At 40.6% G+C, this 19,714-nt stretch overlaps 3 protein-coding genes and 1 pseudogene across 3 annotated transcripts; 1 reads left to right on the top strand and 3 right to left on the bottom strand.

Annotated features, from left to right (window-relative positions):
• On the bottom strand, positions 1–522 carry LOC120635036 (annotated as a pseudogene).
• Positions 523–892: 370 nt separating this feature from the next.
• Positions 893–2,524, bottom strand: LOC120635035. The gene has a single exon (XM_039905941.1). It carries the CDS (start codon positions 2,522–2,524, stop codon positions 893–895), a length of 1,632 nt encoding a protein of 543 aa, XP_039761875.1.
• Positions 2,525–6,135: 3,611 nt separating this feature from the next.
• On the bottom strand, positions 6,136–9,373 carry LOC120635284 (cell death specification protein 2-like). Its single transcript, XM_039906251.1, has 3 exons — positions 9,298–9,373; positions 7,665–7,837; positions 6,136–6,309 (listed from the first exon to the last, which is right to left on the bottom strand). Exons 1-3 carry the CDS (start codon positions 9,371–9,373, stop codon positions 6,166–6,168), a joined length of 393 nt encoding a protein of 130 aa, XP_039762185.1. The 3' UTR covers positions 6,136–6,165.
• Positions 9,374–15,228: 5,855 nt separating this feature from the next.
• LOC120635283 (protein ALP1-like) lies at positions 15,229–17,942 on the top strand. Its single transcript, XM_039906250.1, has 2 exons — positions 15,229–15,645; positions 16,388–17,942. The coding sequence occupies exons 1-2, from the start codon at positions 15,359–15,361 to the stop codon at positions 17,268–17,270; spliced, it is 1,170 nt and encodes a 389-aa protein (XP_039762184.1). The 5' UTR covers positions 15,229–15,358; the 3' UTR covers positions 17,271–17,942.
• Positions 17,943–19,714: the final 1,772 nt, after the last annotated feature.

The following is a 19,714-nucleotide window of genomic DNA, read 5'->3' as shown; positions in this document are numbered from 1 at the left end:
CTATTGACCCCCCCCCCGTCGCACACATGTGTTGACGCGTCCTTGGTTAAGAGGAACCAGGCCGACCATGGTAGCCCAGTTTCCTAGCTCGCTCCCTCTCAGATTAGTAATGCGAGACCCCCACGCGGCGGACTTTGCGTTCAGGTCCCCCATCAAGATCACCTGGGCTGTGGCCGCGCCTCGCACCACTGGCTCCAGAGTTCTGAGAAATGCCTCAAATTCGGTCAGGGGTCTGTTGGGGGAAAAGTACACTCCAATGAGTGTCAGCTCCCCCCACCCGACCGCCACAAACCCCGGTCAAGCGCAACGCTTGGGAACCAGGGGGCGCCCATGCGCTGGCACGACGATGGCCACCAAGCCCTCAGTGTCTCCAGCCCAGTTTGACTGGACGGGGACAAAGTAGGGCTCAGCAGCAGTCACCACATCAATCCGCCACTCCACCATGTGCTGTATCAACAGATCCTGAGCACGGGCGCAGTGGTTCAAATTGGCCTGCAGGAATTCACCATGGTTTAGTGGCATTAATCTTCCATGTTAAAATCCTCTTGTGCCGGTTCTTGTCGGTATCTGGAAGTTTCAGAGGCCCGGGTCAAAGTGGCCTCCTTGCCTTTCGTGGGAGGTGGGGAGCATTTCAGTCCCCCCATAACGTGACCACCTTTTCTGTCTATCTCTGTGCAGACTTCGCATTTGGCGTCTACCGAGCACGAAGCCGACTTGTGCCCTTCTTTGCCGCACCTGAAGCACAGGTCAACAGGGGGTGGGCAGAGGGACCGTGTATGTCCCGTCCCCATGCATTTATAGCAGCGCATCGGAAGGGGCTCTAGGTGTGTTACACGGGCCGAGGACCATCCAATAACTACTCGTCCCAACGCAAGTAGCAGCTTCGCTGCAGTCACCGGACATCGTACCAGGGTTGACCCTGTCCCAACCGGAGCGCACCTGCCCTCACTTGCTCGGCCGGGACGCTTCCCTTTTCCGCCACAACCCGTTGCACCTCTTCGGGGGTGATAGACTCGTCGAGCCCAACGAGTCGAAGCTCGGCGGTTTTGATAGGACGGGCAACTGTTACCCATTGACCCACCAGACCTTGCAGCTTACTGGCGAGCTCATCTGCGGCTTTGGCGCTGCTAGACCCCGGGACTTCGATAATTCGAGCCCCAGTGGCAGATTTGCGGACCCGGACGTGGTCTACACCTACCTCCTTTAAGTTTAGGCCTGAGGTGGCCGTCTTCATTACCGTCGCGTAACTTTGCGTTGCGACAGCATCCTGTTTCAAGGTGATGACGACCGCCGAGGACTTCGGGGAGGTCAGTTTACCCTTCCGGGGCTTTGTATTAGCGGGTACGCGGGCTTTGGCGGCAGGTTTGGGTTTGGGCATCGAAGATTTGCCAGTTTTGGCCTTCGTCTTTCTCCCGACTACCTTTGACCAGGTCGGCAATGTCGTAGTTTCAGCGGCTTCAGTCTCCCGTTGCACTGTACCACGTACGGGAACACTACGCTCTGGTTGCGACGCTGGAACAGGCATGGTGGTCCTAGTACCTGCCGCCGAGCGCGCGCGCGTTGGCGATGGACCCGCAGATGGTTCGTCAAGAGGACGTCGCGCCGCCTTTTCCCTCTTTTTGTCTGATGCAAGTGGTGGCCTCAGTACGGGCTCCTGGGGGAGCCGCTTCTCCACCTCCCGGAGGCGGTCATTAACCATACCCCCGATGGAGACGAAGAGGTCCCTCTTTAGAGTTTCCAGCATTTCTACAAACGCTGGGGAGGTCTGAAGATTCGCGTCAGTAGCGGACTGACCCACAGTAGGCGATTTCTCTCTTGCTGAGAAGGAGGACCGGAGGGCCTTGACCTCACCCCTTAAGGCTGCCAACTCCTTTTGCATCCTCCTGTTGTCTGCATGTAGCCTTCTAGCTTCCTCATCGGATGACATGGCCTGCAGGGTATCCATAGCCTTTTGGATCTCTGTCGTGGCCCTGCTAATTTCACTCCTCACGCCGCCTCTGAGGTTTTTGGACTTTTTAGCCTCACTCGTTATAGAGGAGACTGCATTCCGGGCCCTATCGATGAGCTCATCTCTTGACGGCGCGTATACATCTACTGCTTCGGGGGTTGCTTCAGCCACTATGATTGGACTTCGCTCCCGGACTTCCTCTTCCGCTCTTTGGGACCGAGTTTTAGACCTAGTCTGAGGGGGGTTGAGACGGTATGCATTATCTGCGGCCGCTTCGGTCTCAAATGAGCACATATCCATTTCCTTGAGACGGGCTTTGGCAACACTGTACCCAAGGTATGCCCCCCTCCCCGCTTTTGCCTTCGCCTTCGTTTTTGCGACAAGAACTGGCTCTACTGCAACAGCCTTCTCAGAGGGCTCACCCGCTTCCTCCCCCAGACTGTCAACTTCCTCACGGTGCCGCTTCGAGACAGCTCCGGTTGCCTTCGAGGGGCCCACCAGCGCCTCCAACACTCTGTCTGTGTCTGAATCTGAATCCATAGGGGATTCGTGATCCATCTCCTCACGTACTGGCATCTGTAAAACTATTTTCTTTCTTGCCTTTTCAAAAGACAGTGCTGAGGTGCACGTCTCCTCTTCTCCTTGCGGGCGTGGGACGGAGAGTAGAGGCGCTTCCCCTCACCTCACCCCTTCCCCCCGGTCTCGTTCACAGTCATAAAGTCCGCACGCGCGGGAAAAATTTGAAAATTTGCTTCGTTTATTCATAAACACGATGTTAATCAACATTAATAATAAATTTATAAGAAAGTTAAATGCACCACCTACCTCTCTTCTTGAGCTGTTTTTAGCGCCTTTGGTTGCCTGGAAGAGATCGCTATGTAGCGATAAGGCCGCCAAATTGTATACCTTTTGTTAACTTTTTACTGTTAATTTGTTATGTTTATGTGGTGTACAATAAAAGTGTATTCATTCATTCAAAGTCAGGATATCTCATCTAGTCTCCGGCATTTTCTCCGGAATTTAGATTTTTTGATCTGGGAACCCTAACCACAGTTGACGAAAGTGGCGGTGTCTTCCTTCGGCCGCAGGCATTCAAGTGCGTAGTGCTCACCGCCACAGCGCACGCAGGCTTGCGTCCGGTGGCAGTGGTGGGACGAGTGCCTGAACTTCTGGCACCGGTGGCATTGAGCTGGGCCCTTTTTTCAAAGTGGGGTTTCCCGTGTAAGCGTTCGGTTTTAACTACTGGGTAGGCGATGCGACGAGTTGCGCGGGCACAGTAACGGTGTTCTTGCGTCCCGCGCCCCATGCCCAAGCGAGCGGTATGCGCATTGTCTACCGACGACCCGGCGCTCGTGATACGATAATATTATTTGATTGTGTGATAAAATGTACGTAAATATATTATTATTCCAAAACTCTTTATTTGCATACCACGACATTGAAATATACAAATTATAATAAAAACAGTAGGTACCTAACCTAAAGAAAGAAGTAGAGTACAAGAGGCGGCCTTATCGCTTAATAGCGATCTCTGCCAGACAACCTTTGGATTAGGAAAAAAAAGAGGAGAATAGACTGCTGGTGGTACAAATTTTTAAAATACATACATGCGAATAACTACATACCGACTAATACATAAACTAGTGTACACAAATATAAAAATAAACTAATATATATAATAACAAAACTTACATATTTTAATACTTTCACATACAATAAATTAGTAAGTATAATATACTTATATGCTATTAATATTCACTAGCGCGCTACACTATTTTTTTAAATATCGCCAGTGGAAGAGCATTCCACAATTCCACAGCTCGTACGTTAAACGAACGCTTGTAAAATTTTGTCTTATTATAAGGCATACTCAGCGTCAGCGAACGGCACGATCTTAAACGGATTGCTCACCAAGAAAGTGAACTTCTCTTTTAAGTGAGTAAGCACACTTTTAGTGATAAGGCCGCCTTTGCACCCTAGCACTAAGTACTATTACTGTTTTCCTTGTATTTTTCCTATTGCGTTGTGTTGCAATAAAGTTTTTCTATTCTATTCTATTTCTATTACGTTGTGAGGATACGCGCTTGCTCCACGTGCCATCTCGATCCCTATTAAACACTTTATCAATTTAGTTTTCCTGCACCTGTCAAAACGTAAACGCAAAGTCAAACCTGGATAAGCGAGAGTTCAAGGGAGCACAATTTCATTCTCGCTTATAGAGGTTTCTCACTAACCCGAGTTTCTCGCTAATGGGTAGCATTTCTCTTATAGAGGTACGCAGCAATAACAAGTCACAGCAAGTACAAATGTAGTAAATACATATGTAATATGATAAAATTATCTGCATAATATGCACAACATATATTAGATTTCGACATATAAGTACCTTATAAGGGTAGGTATCAAGATGCTTACGAAAACAAAACAAAAATTCATGCACTATGTAATTTTATTTTATTTAGAACTTATTTACACTTAAAAAAAACCGTCAATTTCGTTTGGGTTTCTGTTTTAGTATTTTGAATGTTTTTCTCTAGCTCATAAATTTTATCGAATATTGCTTGATCAACAACCGCCGCGTATTCAAAGTACTGATGGACCGTCTCCAACGCATTTAAAGCTAGCTTCATTGGAATTATCTTTATTTCTGTTTCCGGAATCTGTGCCTCGTCTTCACTGTCATTTCCAGCAATACAGGTGTTCACACAATTCTTAACGATATCGTCGTCGGTTTGTTCTCCAGCGGTAGTTACGTCGTCGTCTATATAATAATAGTATAAATAAATAACCCTCGACTGTCGCTTATAGAGGTATAGATAAGTAGCAGTCTCACTTACGGAGGTCCATGAGGGAAAAACGACTCTCTCTAACAGAGGTTTCTTTTTCTTGCTAATAGAGGTTTTGGGAGCTAAAAATGATGGGTCCTGGCTATTACTCTCACTTATAGAGTTTTCTCACTTATCCAGTTCTCACTTACCTAGGTTTGACTGTACATATAATATGAGTAGGATGTGTTTATTATAATTAAAATTTTTAACAAATTGTATGATATTGTAATAAAATTAAAATAAAACAAATTAAAATTTAATAAATAATATTTTTATTTTTTCTACCATATTTACAATATTTGTTATTTTATTTTAAATAAGTGCAAAGGCTTCGTTGCAAGCTATCATGGTGATAAAGGTCGACAAACATTTGTATATTTTTAGGTTCAAAGAACTCTGAATTAATTGAAGTTGTAAGGGCCTTGTTGAGTTTGTTGAGAGGCTTCTTAGGCAAAGTTACGAGGGTTATTTTTTGAATAATCTAAGGTTACGTCCGTTACGTCCCTAAAAACACCAATCCTTGATCAGCGGTAACCTTTAATAAAATGATTTGCAAGTTTTGTCAAATCAACTAAAAAAAATTCTTATAACAACTTGACCGACTGCTGTCAAATTATTTTTGTCTCCAATTGATAACGTCATTATGGCAGTTAAAGTTGCAATAAAATTACTAATAACAGTTCCATTAGATTTTTTTATGACCACAAACGTATAAGTATTTTTTATTCCTAAGATGCTCGCATTAATGTGGTGTTTTAATTGGGTAGGTAAAGCTATCAGATGACTTACGGATCTGAGACGTGGTCGCTAACTATGGGCCTCATAAGAAGTCTCAGAGTCACTCAGGGGACGATGGAGAGAGCTATGCTAGGAGTATCTCTACGTGATCAAAAATGAGGAGATCTGTAGAAGAACTAGGGTTTCTGACATAGCTCAGCAAGTCGCGAAGCTGAACTGTCAATGGGCAGAGCACATAGCTCGGAGAACCGATGGAAATTGGGGTCTTAAGGTGCTGGAATGGCAACCCCGCACCGGTAAACGCCGCGTAGGTCGGCTCACAACGAGGTGGATAGATGACATCAGGCGAGTCGCTGTTAGCCGCTGGACGCAAGCGGCCCAGGACCGTGGATTGTGGAACTCCCTACAAAAGACCTATGTCCAGCAGTGGACGTTACGGACGGAAATGATGATGAGGATGAAGCTGTCATTTGCTTATGAACACCCAGACTAGAATAACTATAGGTCAGGTTCAGTAGGTCTGAAATTGTGTATGCACCTGTCTCTTATGAACATGAACTAGGTCCTCCAGGAAAGACAGAGTCAAATATAAAATATCCAACGTTTAGGATCCATGGCCGCTAATCATTAAAAAAATACTCCTACAACCGCTCAATCAGCGGTGGTCGACGTAGGCGCTGGAACTTCGTCTCTGGCCAATAAAGCACGCAACGCTAGTGTTTCTTGTCGCAGTACGTTGATGTGCGCTCGAAGCGATGCGTTTTCTTGCTCGAGGAGGCAGGCACGCCATGCAATCTGTAAAATCAATAATTCATGAATTATTGACTAAAAGTAGGCTTACTCTATAAGCACTTTTGATACGTCATGTCTGTGTGTTTGTTACGACTCTACTACCGGTTTGCAACGCAGATTCGACAGAGAAGATGCCGGCAAGGAACTCGACAGTTTCTCTTTTCCAACATCAATATGATTTCTCATCATCATTTTTCTTTCTATCATGCATAAATAAAAGTGTGTTTTATTACACTTTCTTGTAATTTGGACCCTTAACCTGACATCGATTTTGGGCTCATAATCAAAGATTTACCACGCGTGTTTTATTAAACATTGTCAACCTTGTGTTTTATTTCTGATGTCCCGATTAAGTTAAGTGTGTACCTCACTGCAAGTTATTTGTATGAAAACAATTAAAAGCAAGCAAAAATTGACACTTAGAACGTTTTTAAAAGGTGAAAGTAAAGGAGGTGATTGGATATGGCGCATTGTGTAGGAGCTCGACTTCACTTTCGGGGGGCCGAGTTCGAATCCCAGCTCGCACCTCTAACTTTTCTAAGTTATGTGCGTTGTAAGTAATTAAAATATCGCTTGCGTCAACGGTGCAGGAAGACATCGTGAGGTAACCTGCATGCCTGAGAGTTCTCCATAATGTTCTCAAAGGTGTGTGGAGTCCACCAAACCGCACTGGACCAGCGTGGTGGACTACTGCCTTTACCCCTTTTCATTGTAGGAGGAGGGGACCCGTGCTCTGTAGTGGGTCGGTAATCGACTGTACCATACTAGGTATGTATGTACCGTCCTTGATACATAATATACTGTATACTAATCAAAGGAGCGCCATCTAGTAAAATACTACGTAAGTAACTTTTACGCGATGGAATTAATTAACGTAGGTACAAAATCTTACCATTATAAGACGACGTCGCGTCGCAGAGTACCTAACCTTGTCTCAGGTCTTATCTTCTGCGCGTAGCTTACAACGATAAGCATGAATAAAAAAGAAGCGTCATCTAGTTAAAATACTGTTTCCGAGTATTGGAAGTAGTTGTCGCTCCTTCGATTCAATATAAATCGTAGTTAACTTTCACGCGATCGAAGAAGAAGAAGAAGAAGAAACACTTTATTGCACGTAAGCACAAAAGAAAAGAAACATTAAGGAGTATATACTTAGTAAACAATGTAGACATGCAAATGCCTTATTGCTGTCAGCAATCTCTTACAGGCAACCTTTGTAAAAAGGACTTGCAGCAAGAGAAGAGATAAGTATAAGTAACGTATAAGTTAACGAATAGGACGAATAACGAATACGTACTCGTATGTAAAAAAATCTCACACTTTGCATACTGCTGAGATGACGTCGCTGTGTTACTTACCTGATCTTCTCTCATCCTCCGCGCGTCTCTGGATTTCTTGGCAGCCTGATTGTTCCGCCTCCGCCTCTCGAAATATTTCTCGTCTTTCATCTCAGAGGGGATAGGTCTTTTCTCCCCCCTACGTCGCGCTTCAGCATCGCAGGGCGTCAGGTTAGGAATACCGTTAGCAGATACTGGATAAAGAACAGAAGAACGTAAATAAAATAACATTGGTGTAATTAATTTTTTTTTGAAGTGATAACTTCTTATGGGAGGTTAAACCGATCGTTTCGTAACGCGTTACAGCACCCAGAATGTTACTTTTGTAACATCTTACGTTACTCAAGATTTAAAACTAAGATTTCCGTGATTAATCGTCATTTTTTAAATACATAACTATAAAGTTCACGATAATATTTTTGGATTTCCACGATCCATGAAACTGGGTCGAAATATCGACAAATCCAAAAGTTTTATCGTAGTTTTATACCCGTTGAACTAAACTATATATTTAAGAAATCTTACGTTACTTTTGACTGTTTTATGTTACCATTAAGTTACTTTTACGTTACGTGCCTCAGAACTGTTGTTTTAAGTCGTGTAACATAAAATTTACTGTTGTTACTTTCATGAAAATTTGCTATACCTACTCCGCGAAAATTGGGAGAATCTGTATGGTGTAATTTTTAATTTCTTCATTCCTTATACTCCACACCGAAAAGATTTTCGACAATGAGCCCTCTACGCACGTTTCGCTCCGAAACCGGAGCATCCTTAGGATTACAGTTAGTAAACAATTAATTGTAAAGTCATCTCCTGAGGATGCTCCGGTTTCCAGCGGGCGCGTAACATCTCATGCCAAATTAAAATCATGTGACTCCTGTTACTTTATTGGGTACGCGTTGCGTAGCGTAGGTACTATGCGCGTGTCGGTCTTTTATCTTCAAGTGGGTTGCTATAAGTAAACAATTAGAATGTTTTGAATTCGTTTGTATGGAAACATAAATATGCTTCTTTTTATTTGATATTTTTATACGGTGTTTCCTTACTAGCTGTAGCCCGCGACTTCGTCTGCGTTTGATATTGTTTTTTGATGTGGCATTCAATTTAGTTGTAGTTCTAAAAAAATTTAAAGTATTCAGTATTGCTAAGCCTTAAATGAGGGGTTTGCTGCTGCCCGCTGAGGAGTTCTGTCCTCTATCTCCAACCACTTTCATCAGATATACACAAAGATTGGGCAAAATTAAACACATATCACAACCTCTATAGTACAAAAATATTTATTTAAATCGGTTATAATTTGTCGGAGCTATGGTGTAAAATCGTCAAACACTTTCATCCCGTCTCCCAAAAGAACAGAGCTTAATGTCGGGATAAAAAGTATCCTATATTACTTCTAACACTTCCAAGAATATGTGTACAAAGTTTCATGAGGATCGGTTAAGTAGTTTTTGCGTGAAAGCGTAACTAACAAACTTACATTCACATTTATAATATAAGAAGAAGAAAGAAGATAAGAAGAAGAAGAAGATTAATTATTAGTAGGGAAGTAGGGATACTTATGCGGCCTTCAACATTATTTCGTAATTCGGTTACACGTTGTATATGAGAAAGAGAACATAGGCTAGTTATAGAATATTAGTCAGTAACTTACGCGGCGAGCAGAGTGGTAAATGTTGACAGTAGGATGGTAGACACGGTGGTGGCAGTGACGCCAGCAATGGCACCATTCCTCGGGCATCTATACATAAAACATAATCTATCTACATAATAAACTTATAGGATTGGGGAACACCAAATAACAATCCTATTTAATATATTAAGTAATAACTGTTTATTGTAAATACAAAACACATTTACTTTATAAGTTTTACATCTTTCGTTAGTAGCTAAGTTTTCAACCTTTTATTCTAATCAACCGTTAACAGTTTTAACTTTTTCTAACCATAGACAATAATGTTGCTACTATCATAAAATACAAAGGCGAATCGCCACAAACTAATAATTGAGACAGCTGTTTGGCGAAGTTGGCAGCGAAAAGGCCGTGGGTTCGATTCCCACAACTGATAAATCTTTATGTGGACATTAATGTTTTTCAGTCTCTGGGTGTTTATCTGTATAATATTCATAAAAATATTCAACAGTCATCTTATTACCCGTAAAACAAGCTTGGCTTACTTTGGGGCTAGATGTGGATGTGTGCATTGTCGTAGTATATAAAAAAAAATCCTTAAGTTTTTTATAACTCGTACTGGAGATTTTTTTTTTTTTTTTTTTCATTTTATATCATCTGCATACCCTGTGCATACCCTCTATGCACGCCACCGCTTGCTACGTGGTTAATCCGGCACTGCTAGTAGCCTAATAGAAGATTGAATAAATCTGACAGTGCCAGGCACACCATAGTATTGTTTATATAGGTAAATGCTGTTCAACGATGAGTCGCACGTCGGTAATTACCTGTACCAGCGGGCGCGTACAGGTAATTATGCGTAACATCAATACAGGCAGGTGTTTCCGCCCTCTATAATGTACTGGCGATAACAAAAGTATCTATATTTTTTTTTACTGCAATCTTACCTACACAGTTAGCATTTTCTACGCGGGGAAAGGACTAATTTATGTCTCCTCAAATTCAAATTCAAAATTTCTTTCTTCATGTAGTCCTATAACAGGCACTTATGAAGCGTTCATACATACATATTTACATAATTGTAAGGGGATGGTGATAACTTCATTCGCCAACTTAAACCTTAAGCTAGGAGGGTTCCAAACGCCTGGTCTAAGAAGAGACCACAACAAACTTAGCCGGGTAATTTTTTTTTGCTATCACCATCTCACAGTCAATTTATTTAGCTATGAAGCTAAATTTCACCCAAGCTTTTTTATCGTTTAAGTAATCCTAATAGGATTTTTTTGTAAGCTTACGTTTTATAGAAACATTCCCTCCTTCAGTTTTATCCACACTCCGAGCATTGGCGTATTAAATTCTCATGAAATTATAAATTTCCAAACTTCCCCTGCCGGGAATCGAATCCGGGACCTCGCACTAAAATTCACAGCGCTCACCGCTGTGCCAGGGAGGGCGTCAGTATGTTACGCTTTACAGAGTAATATGGACATCCTTCATCATATCAACTCATTACTGACCAACTACAGGGAACGGGTCCACAATGAGAAGTGGTTACGCCCAGCGTGGATTGGTAGACTCAACTTGAGAGAACGCACGTTATGGCTAACTATCAATCATGCATAATTCCTCACGGTGCAATGTTTTCCTTCACCGTTTAATCAAAAAAAAAAATTGTTAGATTAAAAATGTTAGAAGTGCGCACCGGGGATTGAACTCGGTCCCCCGGAAAAGGGAAACCGAAGCCTTAACCAACCAGCTTATTAAGCTATATAATAATAACTTAATAAATGTGTACTTATGTACACGCATAAGAAGTTGTAGCGGTCTCCACATTACAGAACTAGATGTCGCCACAAAAATCCTGCATCGCGCTAGCGAAGTGTTTACGAAGAATGCCTATATGTATGTATAACTGAACTTCCAAAAATGAATGTTCGGACCTCGGTCCCCGAGCACGATCACCCGCTCGGAGGAAGTTCTTCCTATTGTTACGGTCGAGCGTATCACCATAGCTCCCGTACAAAGTTAAACTTCTTTGGCGTAATAAGATAAAAATCTTTTCAAGAATTGTATATTTCGCCTTATTGTACGTTTGTAGAAAAAAACGACACTAACAATAGAAAAATGGTATTAAATATTTATAAGGTTTATTATAACGCCGTTACTTGTTAACTCATTATCGGAAATCCAAGTTTCATCATAAAAATTTGAGAATTTTGTTTGTACAATTAAATCACCGGAATGAGCCCGCAGACTTTCAATATGCAAAGTGTACAGTGTCAAACCTTATAGCTAATAGCTTATAGCTTCAGGATGTCGGCTTTTGCGACGATGTGCGCGTGCGTCGTAAAAAATTTTCTCTCATCTTTTTTCCCAAACGCGCCAAAAAAGTATAACTTCAAAAATATTTATGTAGTTTTGGCTTGTGAACAGCAGTGTACTCGCGTAAATAATGAATGTGCGAGACGCGATCGGTTGATCGGGGCCGCGTGCACGACCCTTAAACGTTGGGGCGCGTTAAATGATAAAAAAGAACAATATTTGTTTATTAGTTTGGCAAATAGTTAGGAACTGTATAATGTGCGGTAAGGATGGCCTCAAACGGCTAAAATGTCTCTCTGAATGCGTAATCTTAAATTCGGCACGTCATATTTTATAACTTAAAAATTCAGATTTATCAATACATCACCCATACAAAAAAAAGTGTCACTTGATAGGAAAAAAATTACTTAAAAATATACTTATAAGTATTTGAATAAACACACTGAAAACATTTTCCAGTTGTGGGAATCGAACCAGCAGAAAGCAGGGTCATTGGCCACTAACACTACTTTTTATGTGAAGAACATGAATGTTTTTCAGAGTCTGGGTGTTCATCTGAATATTATATATCTTTATATATATAATTTCTTGTGTGCGTGTGTATGTCACTAAACTCCTCCTAGACGGCTGGACCGATTTGAATGTATTTTTCGGTATGCGTTTGGGTGGCACCCTGGATGGTTTAGATTCACAAATTAGCCCGACAGATGGCGCTGGAGTCCACAAGTATAAATATAATTTTCACTTTTCATTCTGTTAGAGTTGTCGTTCTATAAAGGAGAGTAGGTATATGGTCTCTACAGGGTATGTATCTATACGGCCTCCTTCCACAATGAGATGGGGTTAAGGCCGTAGTCCACCACGCTGGCCTAGTTATATATATTTCTTGTGTGCGTGTGTATGTCACCGAACTCCTCCTAGACGGCTGGACCGACTTGAATGAATTTTTCTGTATGCCCAAACGGTGGCACCCTGGATGGTTTAGATTCACAAATCAGCCTGACAGATGGCGCTGGGATCCGCTAGAAATATATATATTTATGTATTGTCATTCATAAAAATATTCATCAGTCATCTTAGTACCCATAACACAAGCTTCTCTTAATTTGGGGCTAGATGGCGATGTGTGTATTGTCGTAGTATATTTATTTATTTATGGAGAAGTTTCTGGCATGAAGCTATCCTCACGTTGTTCTCCTTCACCGTCGAGGCAAGCGATATTTTAATTGCTTAAAACGCACATAACTTAGAAAAGTTACAGTTGCTGGGATTCGAACTCGCCGCCCCCAAAAAGTGTAGTTGAAGTTTTACTCACTGATAGCTCACTGAGCTATCACCGCGTCATTGGGCTATGAAATTATCACCGTAAAAAAAATATACGACCTAATTTATTTTAATACATAAATAGTAAACCCCTTGATTTGAATATGATCGAATCCCTCGTAATTATCAATACGCGACAGGTCAATACGGGGTAGGGGTGCGCGATGTCAAATGACGTACCCCATTTACAAACGTAGGGCTGGCACCTCTTAATAATTGTGAACTGTCATTGTACAAATTGAAATAATAAGCCCTTTGATAACTAAAGATTATCTACTCACTTACTTATTTTTTAAACGACTTCAAAAAGGAGGAGTTTAACGAAAGAAGTATCTACTTTTGTCATCCGTTTATCTTTCAGTGCATGAAACGTTTACTTATTTTTGAAGTTATACTTCTTTAGTGGCGTTAGGAAAGATCGTGGGAGTGAAATGATACGATGTAACGAAATGCGCATGCACTGGTTACACGATTTTAACAGGATGAAGGTAGTCGCGAAACCGAGTGAGGGTAATACATCGTGCGCGCACACCGTCATAAAAACAGACACCCTGAAGTTAGCTATAGTCGAAATTTTAGTTTTTCAACAAAATGTTTGACAGTGTACACTTTCAATTGTTAAAGTCTGCCGGCTCATTTCGGTGAATTAATTGATTCAATTGTACAAAAATCTCAAATTTTAACGTTCAGTGGAACGTGGTCGGATATTAAGATAACTAGATAATGCTTTATAATTAAACTTTCAATGTATTTAATAACTATTTTCTATTGTTAGTGTCATTTTCTCTACAAACGTAGAATAAGGCGTAAGATAAAATTGTTGAAAACTTTTTTATCTTGTTACGCCGAAGAAGTATAGCTTCTAAGCCATTGTATAGCCTTTACGTTTTTAAGCCATTGCATAACCTTTATCGCGGGTTTTGAGCGCGGCGACCGTATCATGTAACTAAAATAAAACATAACACCCCCCACTCCGCCTACCAAGCTCGGCCGAGCGTTCGCTTAAGCGATTAGAGTGGTTTTCTCATGATTCTCATCGGTCACCACGCTCAAAAAGTGTAACTTGGATTAATATCAAAGAAAAAAATATACTGCATAAATAAAAATAGAAAATTATAATTGCATTAGTTTTTTATAAAAGAGGCAGCCCTAGTCAGGTGGCGGTATTCGCACGGCCGCAGGTGTAATGGTGTTCAATGGAATGGTTTAACCCCTGTGTTTGTGTAATTTCTACTGTTTGATGTTCCACAAGCAGTTGGCTTAAATTCAGGTACTTACTTTTACCATTCGTAAGCTAAATAGGCTATTATTTTTGTTTAAATACTCCTTATCCTATACTAATATTAGCAATACCCGCGACTTCGTCTGCGCGGAGTTCAGTATTGGGTCTAAGTATTCGTTCGTTAACAATTTTCTATTTTCCCTCGGGAACTTCGAAAAAGGAATCGGGATAAAAGGTAGCCTATGTTCTTTTCCACGTCAAAGGCTACATGCATGCCAAACTTCATCCAAATTCGTTCAGACGTTTTTGCGTGATTGAGTAACAAACATGCACACTTTAACATTTATAATATTAGCAGGTTATAAAGCTGAAGAGTTACTTTGTTTACTTGAACGCGCTGATCTCAGAAACTTCTGGTCCATTTTTAAAGTATTTTTTTAATTCTACTACAAGTTAGAACTTGACTGCAATCTAACCTGGTGGTAAGTGATGATGCAGTCTAAGATGGTAGTGGGCTACCTCTATTCGGTTTCAACACGACATCGTATCGGAACACTAAATCGCTTAGCGGCACTTCTTTGTCTGTGATTGCTTTAACTAGCAACGATCGAAGCCACCAGACAAAAGTTTTTTCAATGTTATAGCCCGTTTATCTATCCACAGGTTCTATTCCAACGACTGGACAATATTTGTGTGATGAACACGAATGTTTTTCATTATGAGTATTTATGTGTATTATTCATAAAAAATATTCATCAGTTATCTTAGTACCCATAACACAAGCTACGCTCACTTTGGGACTAGATGGCGCTGCGTGTACTGTCGTAGTATATGTAGGGGTCAGGACAAGTGAAAACAGGGTTTCTTTAAGTGACTTGGCTGACGGAACGTGTGTAGCGGTTGGCAAAGTTTAAACGATGCGGCTGCGGTCGGTTGCGGTGAACGTCTACAATTTGAATATGGAGGGTAGAGGTAAGGAGAGTCATCTGTGTATATGAAAAAGTGTCGTCAAAATGTATTAAATTAGGATGGCGCCACATTTGCATCAGGGTAACTCTTAAAAGAAGCGCCAAATATAAATATTGTTAGCGTGCGTTCAGACATGCGGGAATCGTGCGTTTACGAATCGCGCGGTTTCAAACCGCAAAATTGTGATGCTATTCAGACACGCGCGGTTAGTATGCGATTTCGTGCGGGTAAAGCGTCAGTTTCAAAATGGAGGTCGACGAAGAAGTGTGTTTACTGTGGTTGCTCCTTAAAAAAAAGAAAAGAAAAAGGCGGTATTGGGTGCATCCAATATTACGTGACCGACTAGTACATGGTCAGTTCGTAACATTATATCCCAAATTAAGAATGTATGATAACAAATTTTTTGACTATTTGAGAATGTCAATAAAATCTTTTGATGAACTAATTGAACTGATCAGGCAAGATATTTCATGCTCTGAAACGCATTTGAGGCCAAGCGTGTCACCGGAAGAGAAACTCGTAATAACTTTAAGGTAAGATTTATTTATTGTTCTTCAAAATCAGCATAAATATTTTCTATAACTGTAGAGGACTGAGAGCCAGAACTAAATTGCGATGGTGACGGTGACGGTGCCGGAACAGGAGGAGATGATCCAGATGTAGTAAAATATCCTTGCGGGCTTGTATACTGTTGTCCTTGCCAATACGTAGGTGTGATCTGCTGAGTATTGTAGCGAAGAGGGGGTGGTAAGCTTTGTCCTTTTTGTATCACTTGAAGTAATTCAATTTTGGTTGCTAAACGCCTATTTTCTGGTACTTTTCTGAGTTCTTTATATAACGACAAACAAAAGAGTTTGTCGTCATCTTGCTTGGTAATACTATTTTCTTGAAGTTCATTCTGAAAATGTTTTCGTGACTCGATACTTTTTTCTATTAAAACCGCTATTTTTTCTTCTGGCACTTGTGTTTTCTTACGTTTAGGGGGACGTATTTCAGTGGCTTCGGTTGCATTGGCGTTTAGTTCACTTGTCTCCTCACTTTGCCTTTCATTCTGTTCTTCAATATTAGTTGTAGTGTCTTTATTACTTACACTATTCTGCAGGAAAGATAATCTTGAAAAATACATATATCGGGCTCCTTTACGAGCACCTGAACCAGAAGGAGTTGTTTTTTCTTTTTTGTATTCTTTATTGTAGCAATCTCGTATATTTTTCCATTTTTTTTGGAGTTGTGTACCTAAAAATAATAACATTATTAATAATATTCTTGTTTCAGATATCTTGGTACGGGTTGTTCATTTGGAGAACTAAGCTACAATTACCGCCTAGGAAAATCGACGATTACTGGAATTGTCCGCGAAGTATGTAAATCATTGTGGAATAAGTTGGTAAACATAGTCATGCCCGAAGCGACTGAAGATATCTGGAAGACAATAGCACGAGACTTTGAGAGATATGCAAATTTTCCAAATTGCATTGGTGCTATAGACGGCAAGCATATCCGAGTTATAAAGCCTGTTGATTCGGGTTCTTTGTATCATAACTATAAACATTACTTTTCCATAGTGCTCTTAGCACTTTGCGACGCCAACTATTGCTTTACTTATGTTGATATTGGGGCTTATGGCAAAAGCAGTGATTCTGCTATATTTAAAAATTCGGTTTTTTATAAACGCCTGACAGAAAAATCATTAAACATACCAACACCTAAACCAATATCTAATGTAGACCTAACACCAATGCCTTATGTTATAGTTGGAGATGAAGCCTTCGGCTTAGCAGAAAATTTAATGCGCCCATATTCAGGCAAATGTTTACCATATGAAAAAAGGATTTTTAACTATAGGTTATCGAGAGCCCGACGTAATATTGAGTGCACTTTTGGTATTTTGGCGAACAAATGGCGCATCTTTCATAGGCCTATAAATGTAAACATAGATTTTGCCGAAGATATAATAAAAGCTTCTTGTGTTCTACATAACTATGTGCGGACTAGAGATGGTCTAAAATTTAAAGATACTTTATATAATGCACCCATGACTAATCTCAATACCTTGCATGCGGGAAGAGGGACACCGTCATCTTTGAATATCAGAGATAAATTCGCTCATTACTTTGTGAATGATGGGCGTGTTCCATGGCAAGACACAAAGATATAGCTGCAACTAACATACCGTACTTGTAATGTTTAGGTACATAACTAAATGTAAACAAACGAAATATGGTAATACCGTTGTGACCTTCATTTGAAAAATGCTCGAAATGTCTGCATAAAGCAGCCGAAGTTTGTTTATATTTATTTAAGTACCTAAAGTATACGGAGAGTATAATATACGCTTCATAACAATAATTATAACATAATTCTGTCAATTATTTTTTGGTGAATAAACCTACTTACTTAAAATATTCTTTTTTTCCACCGTGTCTTCGCAATTTCCAAATATCTCCACCAACTCTTGCCAAGCTCGGTTCTTGATAATTTTATTTGAGTAATCATCACACTGAATGTCCCATATTGCAGGTCTCTTCTCCACCTCATCAATAAATAGTTCAGTGTCGAAACGATCCATGGCGAACTCGCGAACAGTGACGTGCTCACCGCGCGGTATCCGCAACGCAACTGAACGCGAAGTAAAGACTCCATAGTAATAGAAACGCGCGGGAGCAGCGCGATTCTATTTTCTGGCGGTTGGGTTGCGGTAACCGCGCGGCTTGATTAACCGCGCGGTTATGTCTGAACGATTACTAACTAACTCATATAAATAAGACCCGCGCGATTTCCATGCGATTCTATAATCGCGCGGTTCCCGCCGTGTCTGAACGAGCGCTTAGAGTAGGCTTGAAAAATAAACAAGGAAGTATGGAGATACAAGGAAGTAAGGTTATATTTACCACAATATTTTGTACAACGTAAGTTGTTGAAATTCTCAATAATTAACTACTTTAGTCGATAATGACATTAAATTTTTTAACTCGGCATACTTCAATTCATCTACGATTGCTACATTCATGCCATACCCTGTGCATCCACCAGCGCCATTGTGGAGGATTTTTGAACTGTTATTTAGCGCAACAACTGGACACTTTTTCAACTTTTCTCCCATATAAGATGACTCTCCTTACCTCTACCCTCCATAAATTTGAACCGCCGCGGTTGTTAGAATAACGGTTTTGCCGCCCCAGCCACCTACGTTCCGTTTTGCACATAGTTTATTACAAAACCATAGACAAGCATTTATTGCAACGAAAATTATATTATATTAATTATTTATATTTTATTAATTAATAATTAACTATAGGGCTGTTTGCGTCGCTAACAGTATATTTATTTATTTATATTTATTCATTTAACTATCGGACCTATTTATAAGGCTTAATATCATCACGCTAAGGCCAAAGAGCATGGCACCAATTAATGTTTTTAAATCGGGGTTTTGACCCTTTTGAGAGCTATCGCTGCATGCTCTCCGTAAACGGTTAAAGTTTCTATAAAATCATGTATCAAAATAAAAGCAGATCGTGTACGGAATAGCACTGTATTGCAGAGAATGGGTAAGGTTCCAGAAGTACTCTTAACAATTAAAAAAAGAAAATTAGAATATTTTGGTCATGTGATGCGGAACACCAAAACGTATGAACTTCTTCAGCTTATCGTACAAGGTAAAGTGGCAGGCAGAAGAAGGCCTGGCCGAAGAAGAATATCATGGCTCAAAAACCTAAGACAATGGTTTGGAGAGAGCACCAAATCATTATTTAGAGCAGCGGTGTCCAAGGTAGAGATAGCCCTAATGATTACCAACCTTCGTAAGGAGACGGCACCCTAAGAAGAAGACATGTATCAAAAAGAAGTTTCCTTTTAAAAGTTCTAAAAATAAAGTGTGTGTACTAATTTCCACGCGTTAGAAGTTATATTCTGCGTTTGTAGAAAAAACTGCACCAACAATAGAAAAAGGTATTTAATACATTTTAACGCGTTATCTAGTTATCATTATCGGAAAATCAAGTTTCATCATTAAATTTTGGTTTGTACGATTGAAGCAATTAAATCACCGCAATGAGCCCAGACACTTTGACATTTCAAAGTGTAGTGTCAAAGCTTTTATTGAAAAAAAAAAAAGTTGACTATAGCTAACTTCAGGGTGTCGGTTTTTCGTGACGGTGTGCGCGCGTGTAAAAATCTACTCTCATAATTTTTTCCTAACGCGCCAAAAGAAGTATAACTTCAAAAAGTCCGTGGCAAAATAGGTCTATCTTTTAAGGTTGACTTATACGCGAAGTCGCGAGAGACCGCTAGAACTATATATTGTAGTCGTAGCTTTTTGTGACAGCTCGTCCGGGGAAGTATTGTCGCCCAGTGGCGTGCACTCCATATATGCACAAAAGCACTGCATACCCTAACATTGATATATAACTCGAATAGGAGGAGAATTTGTGCCGTTTTATGCAATTTTCCTGGTGTATGCATACCCTGGTAAGAAATCCAATTCACGCCACTGCTCTCGCCATGCTTATTCTGCCGCTAAGCAACATTGTTGCAATGCACACAAGCTACATTGCCTGTAGGGCGCGGAGTTAAGTTAAGTTATTGCAGATATTGCATAAT

Source organism: Pararge aegeria, chromosome 26 (assembly GCF_905163445.1).
Source record: "Pararge aegeria chromosome 26, ilParAegt1.1, whole genome shotgun sequence".
In the NCBI taxonomy this organism is placed as follows: Eukaryota; Metazoa; Arthropoda; class Insecta; order Lepidoptera; family Nymphalidae; genus Pararge; species Pararge aegeria.
This window is presented reverse-complemented; position numbering and strand designations above follow the sequence as displayed.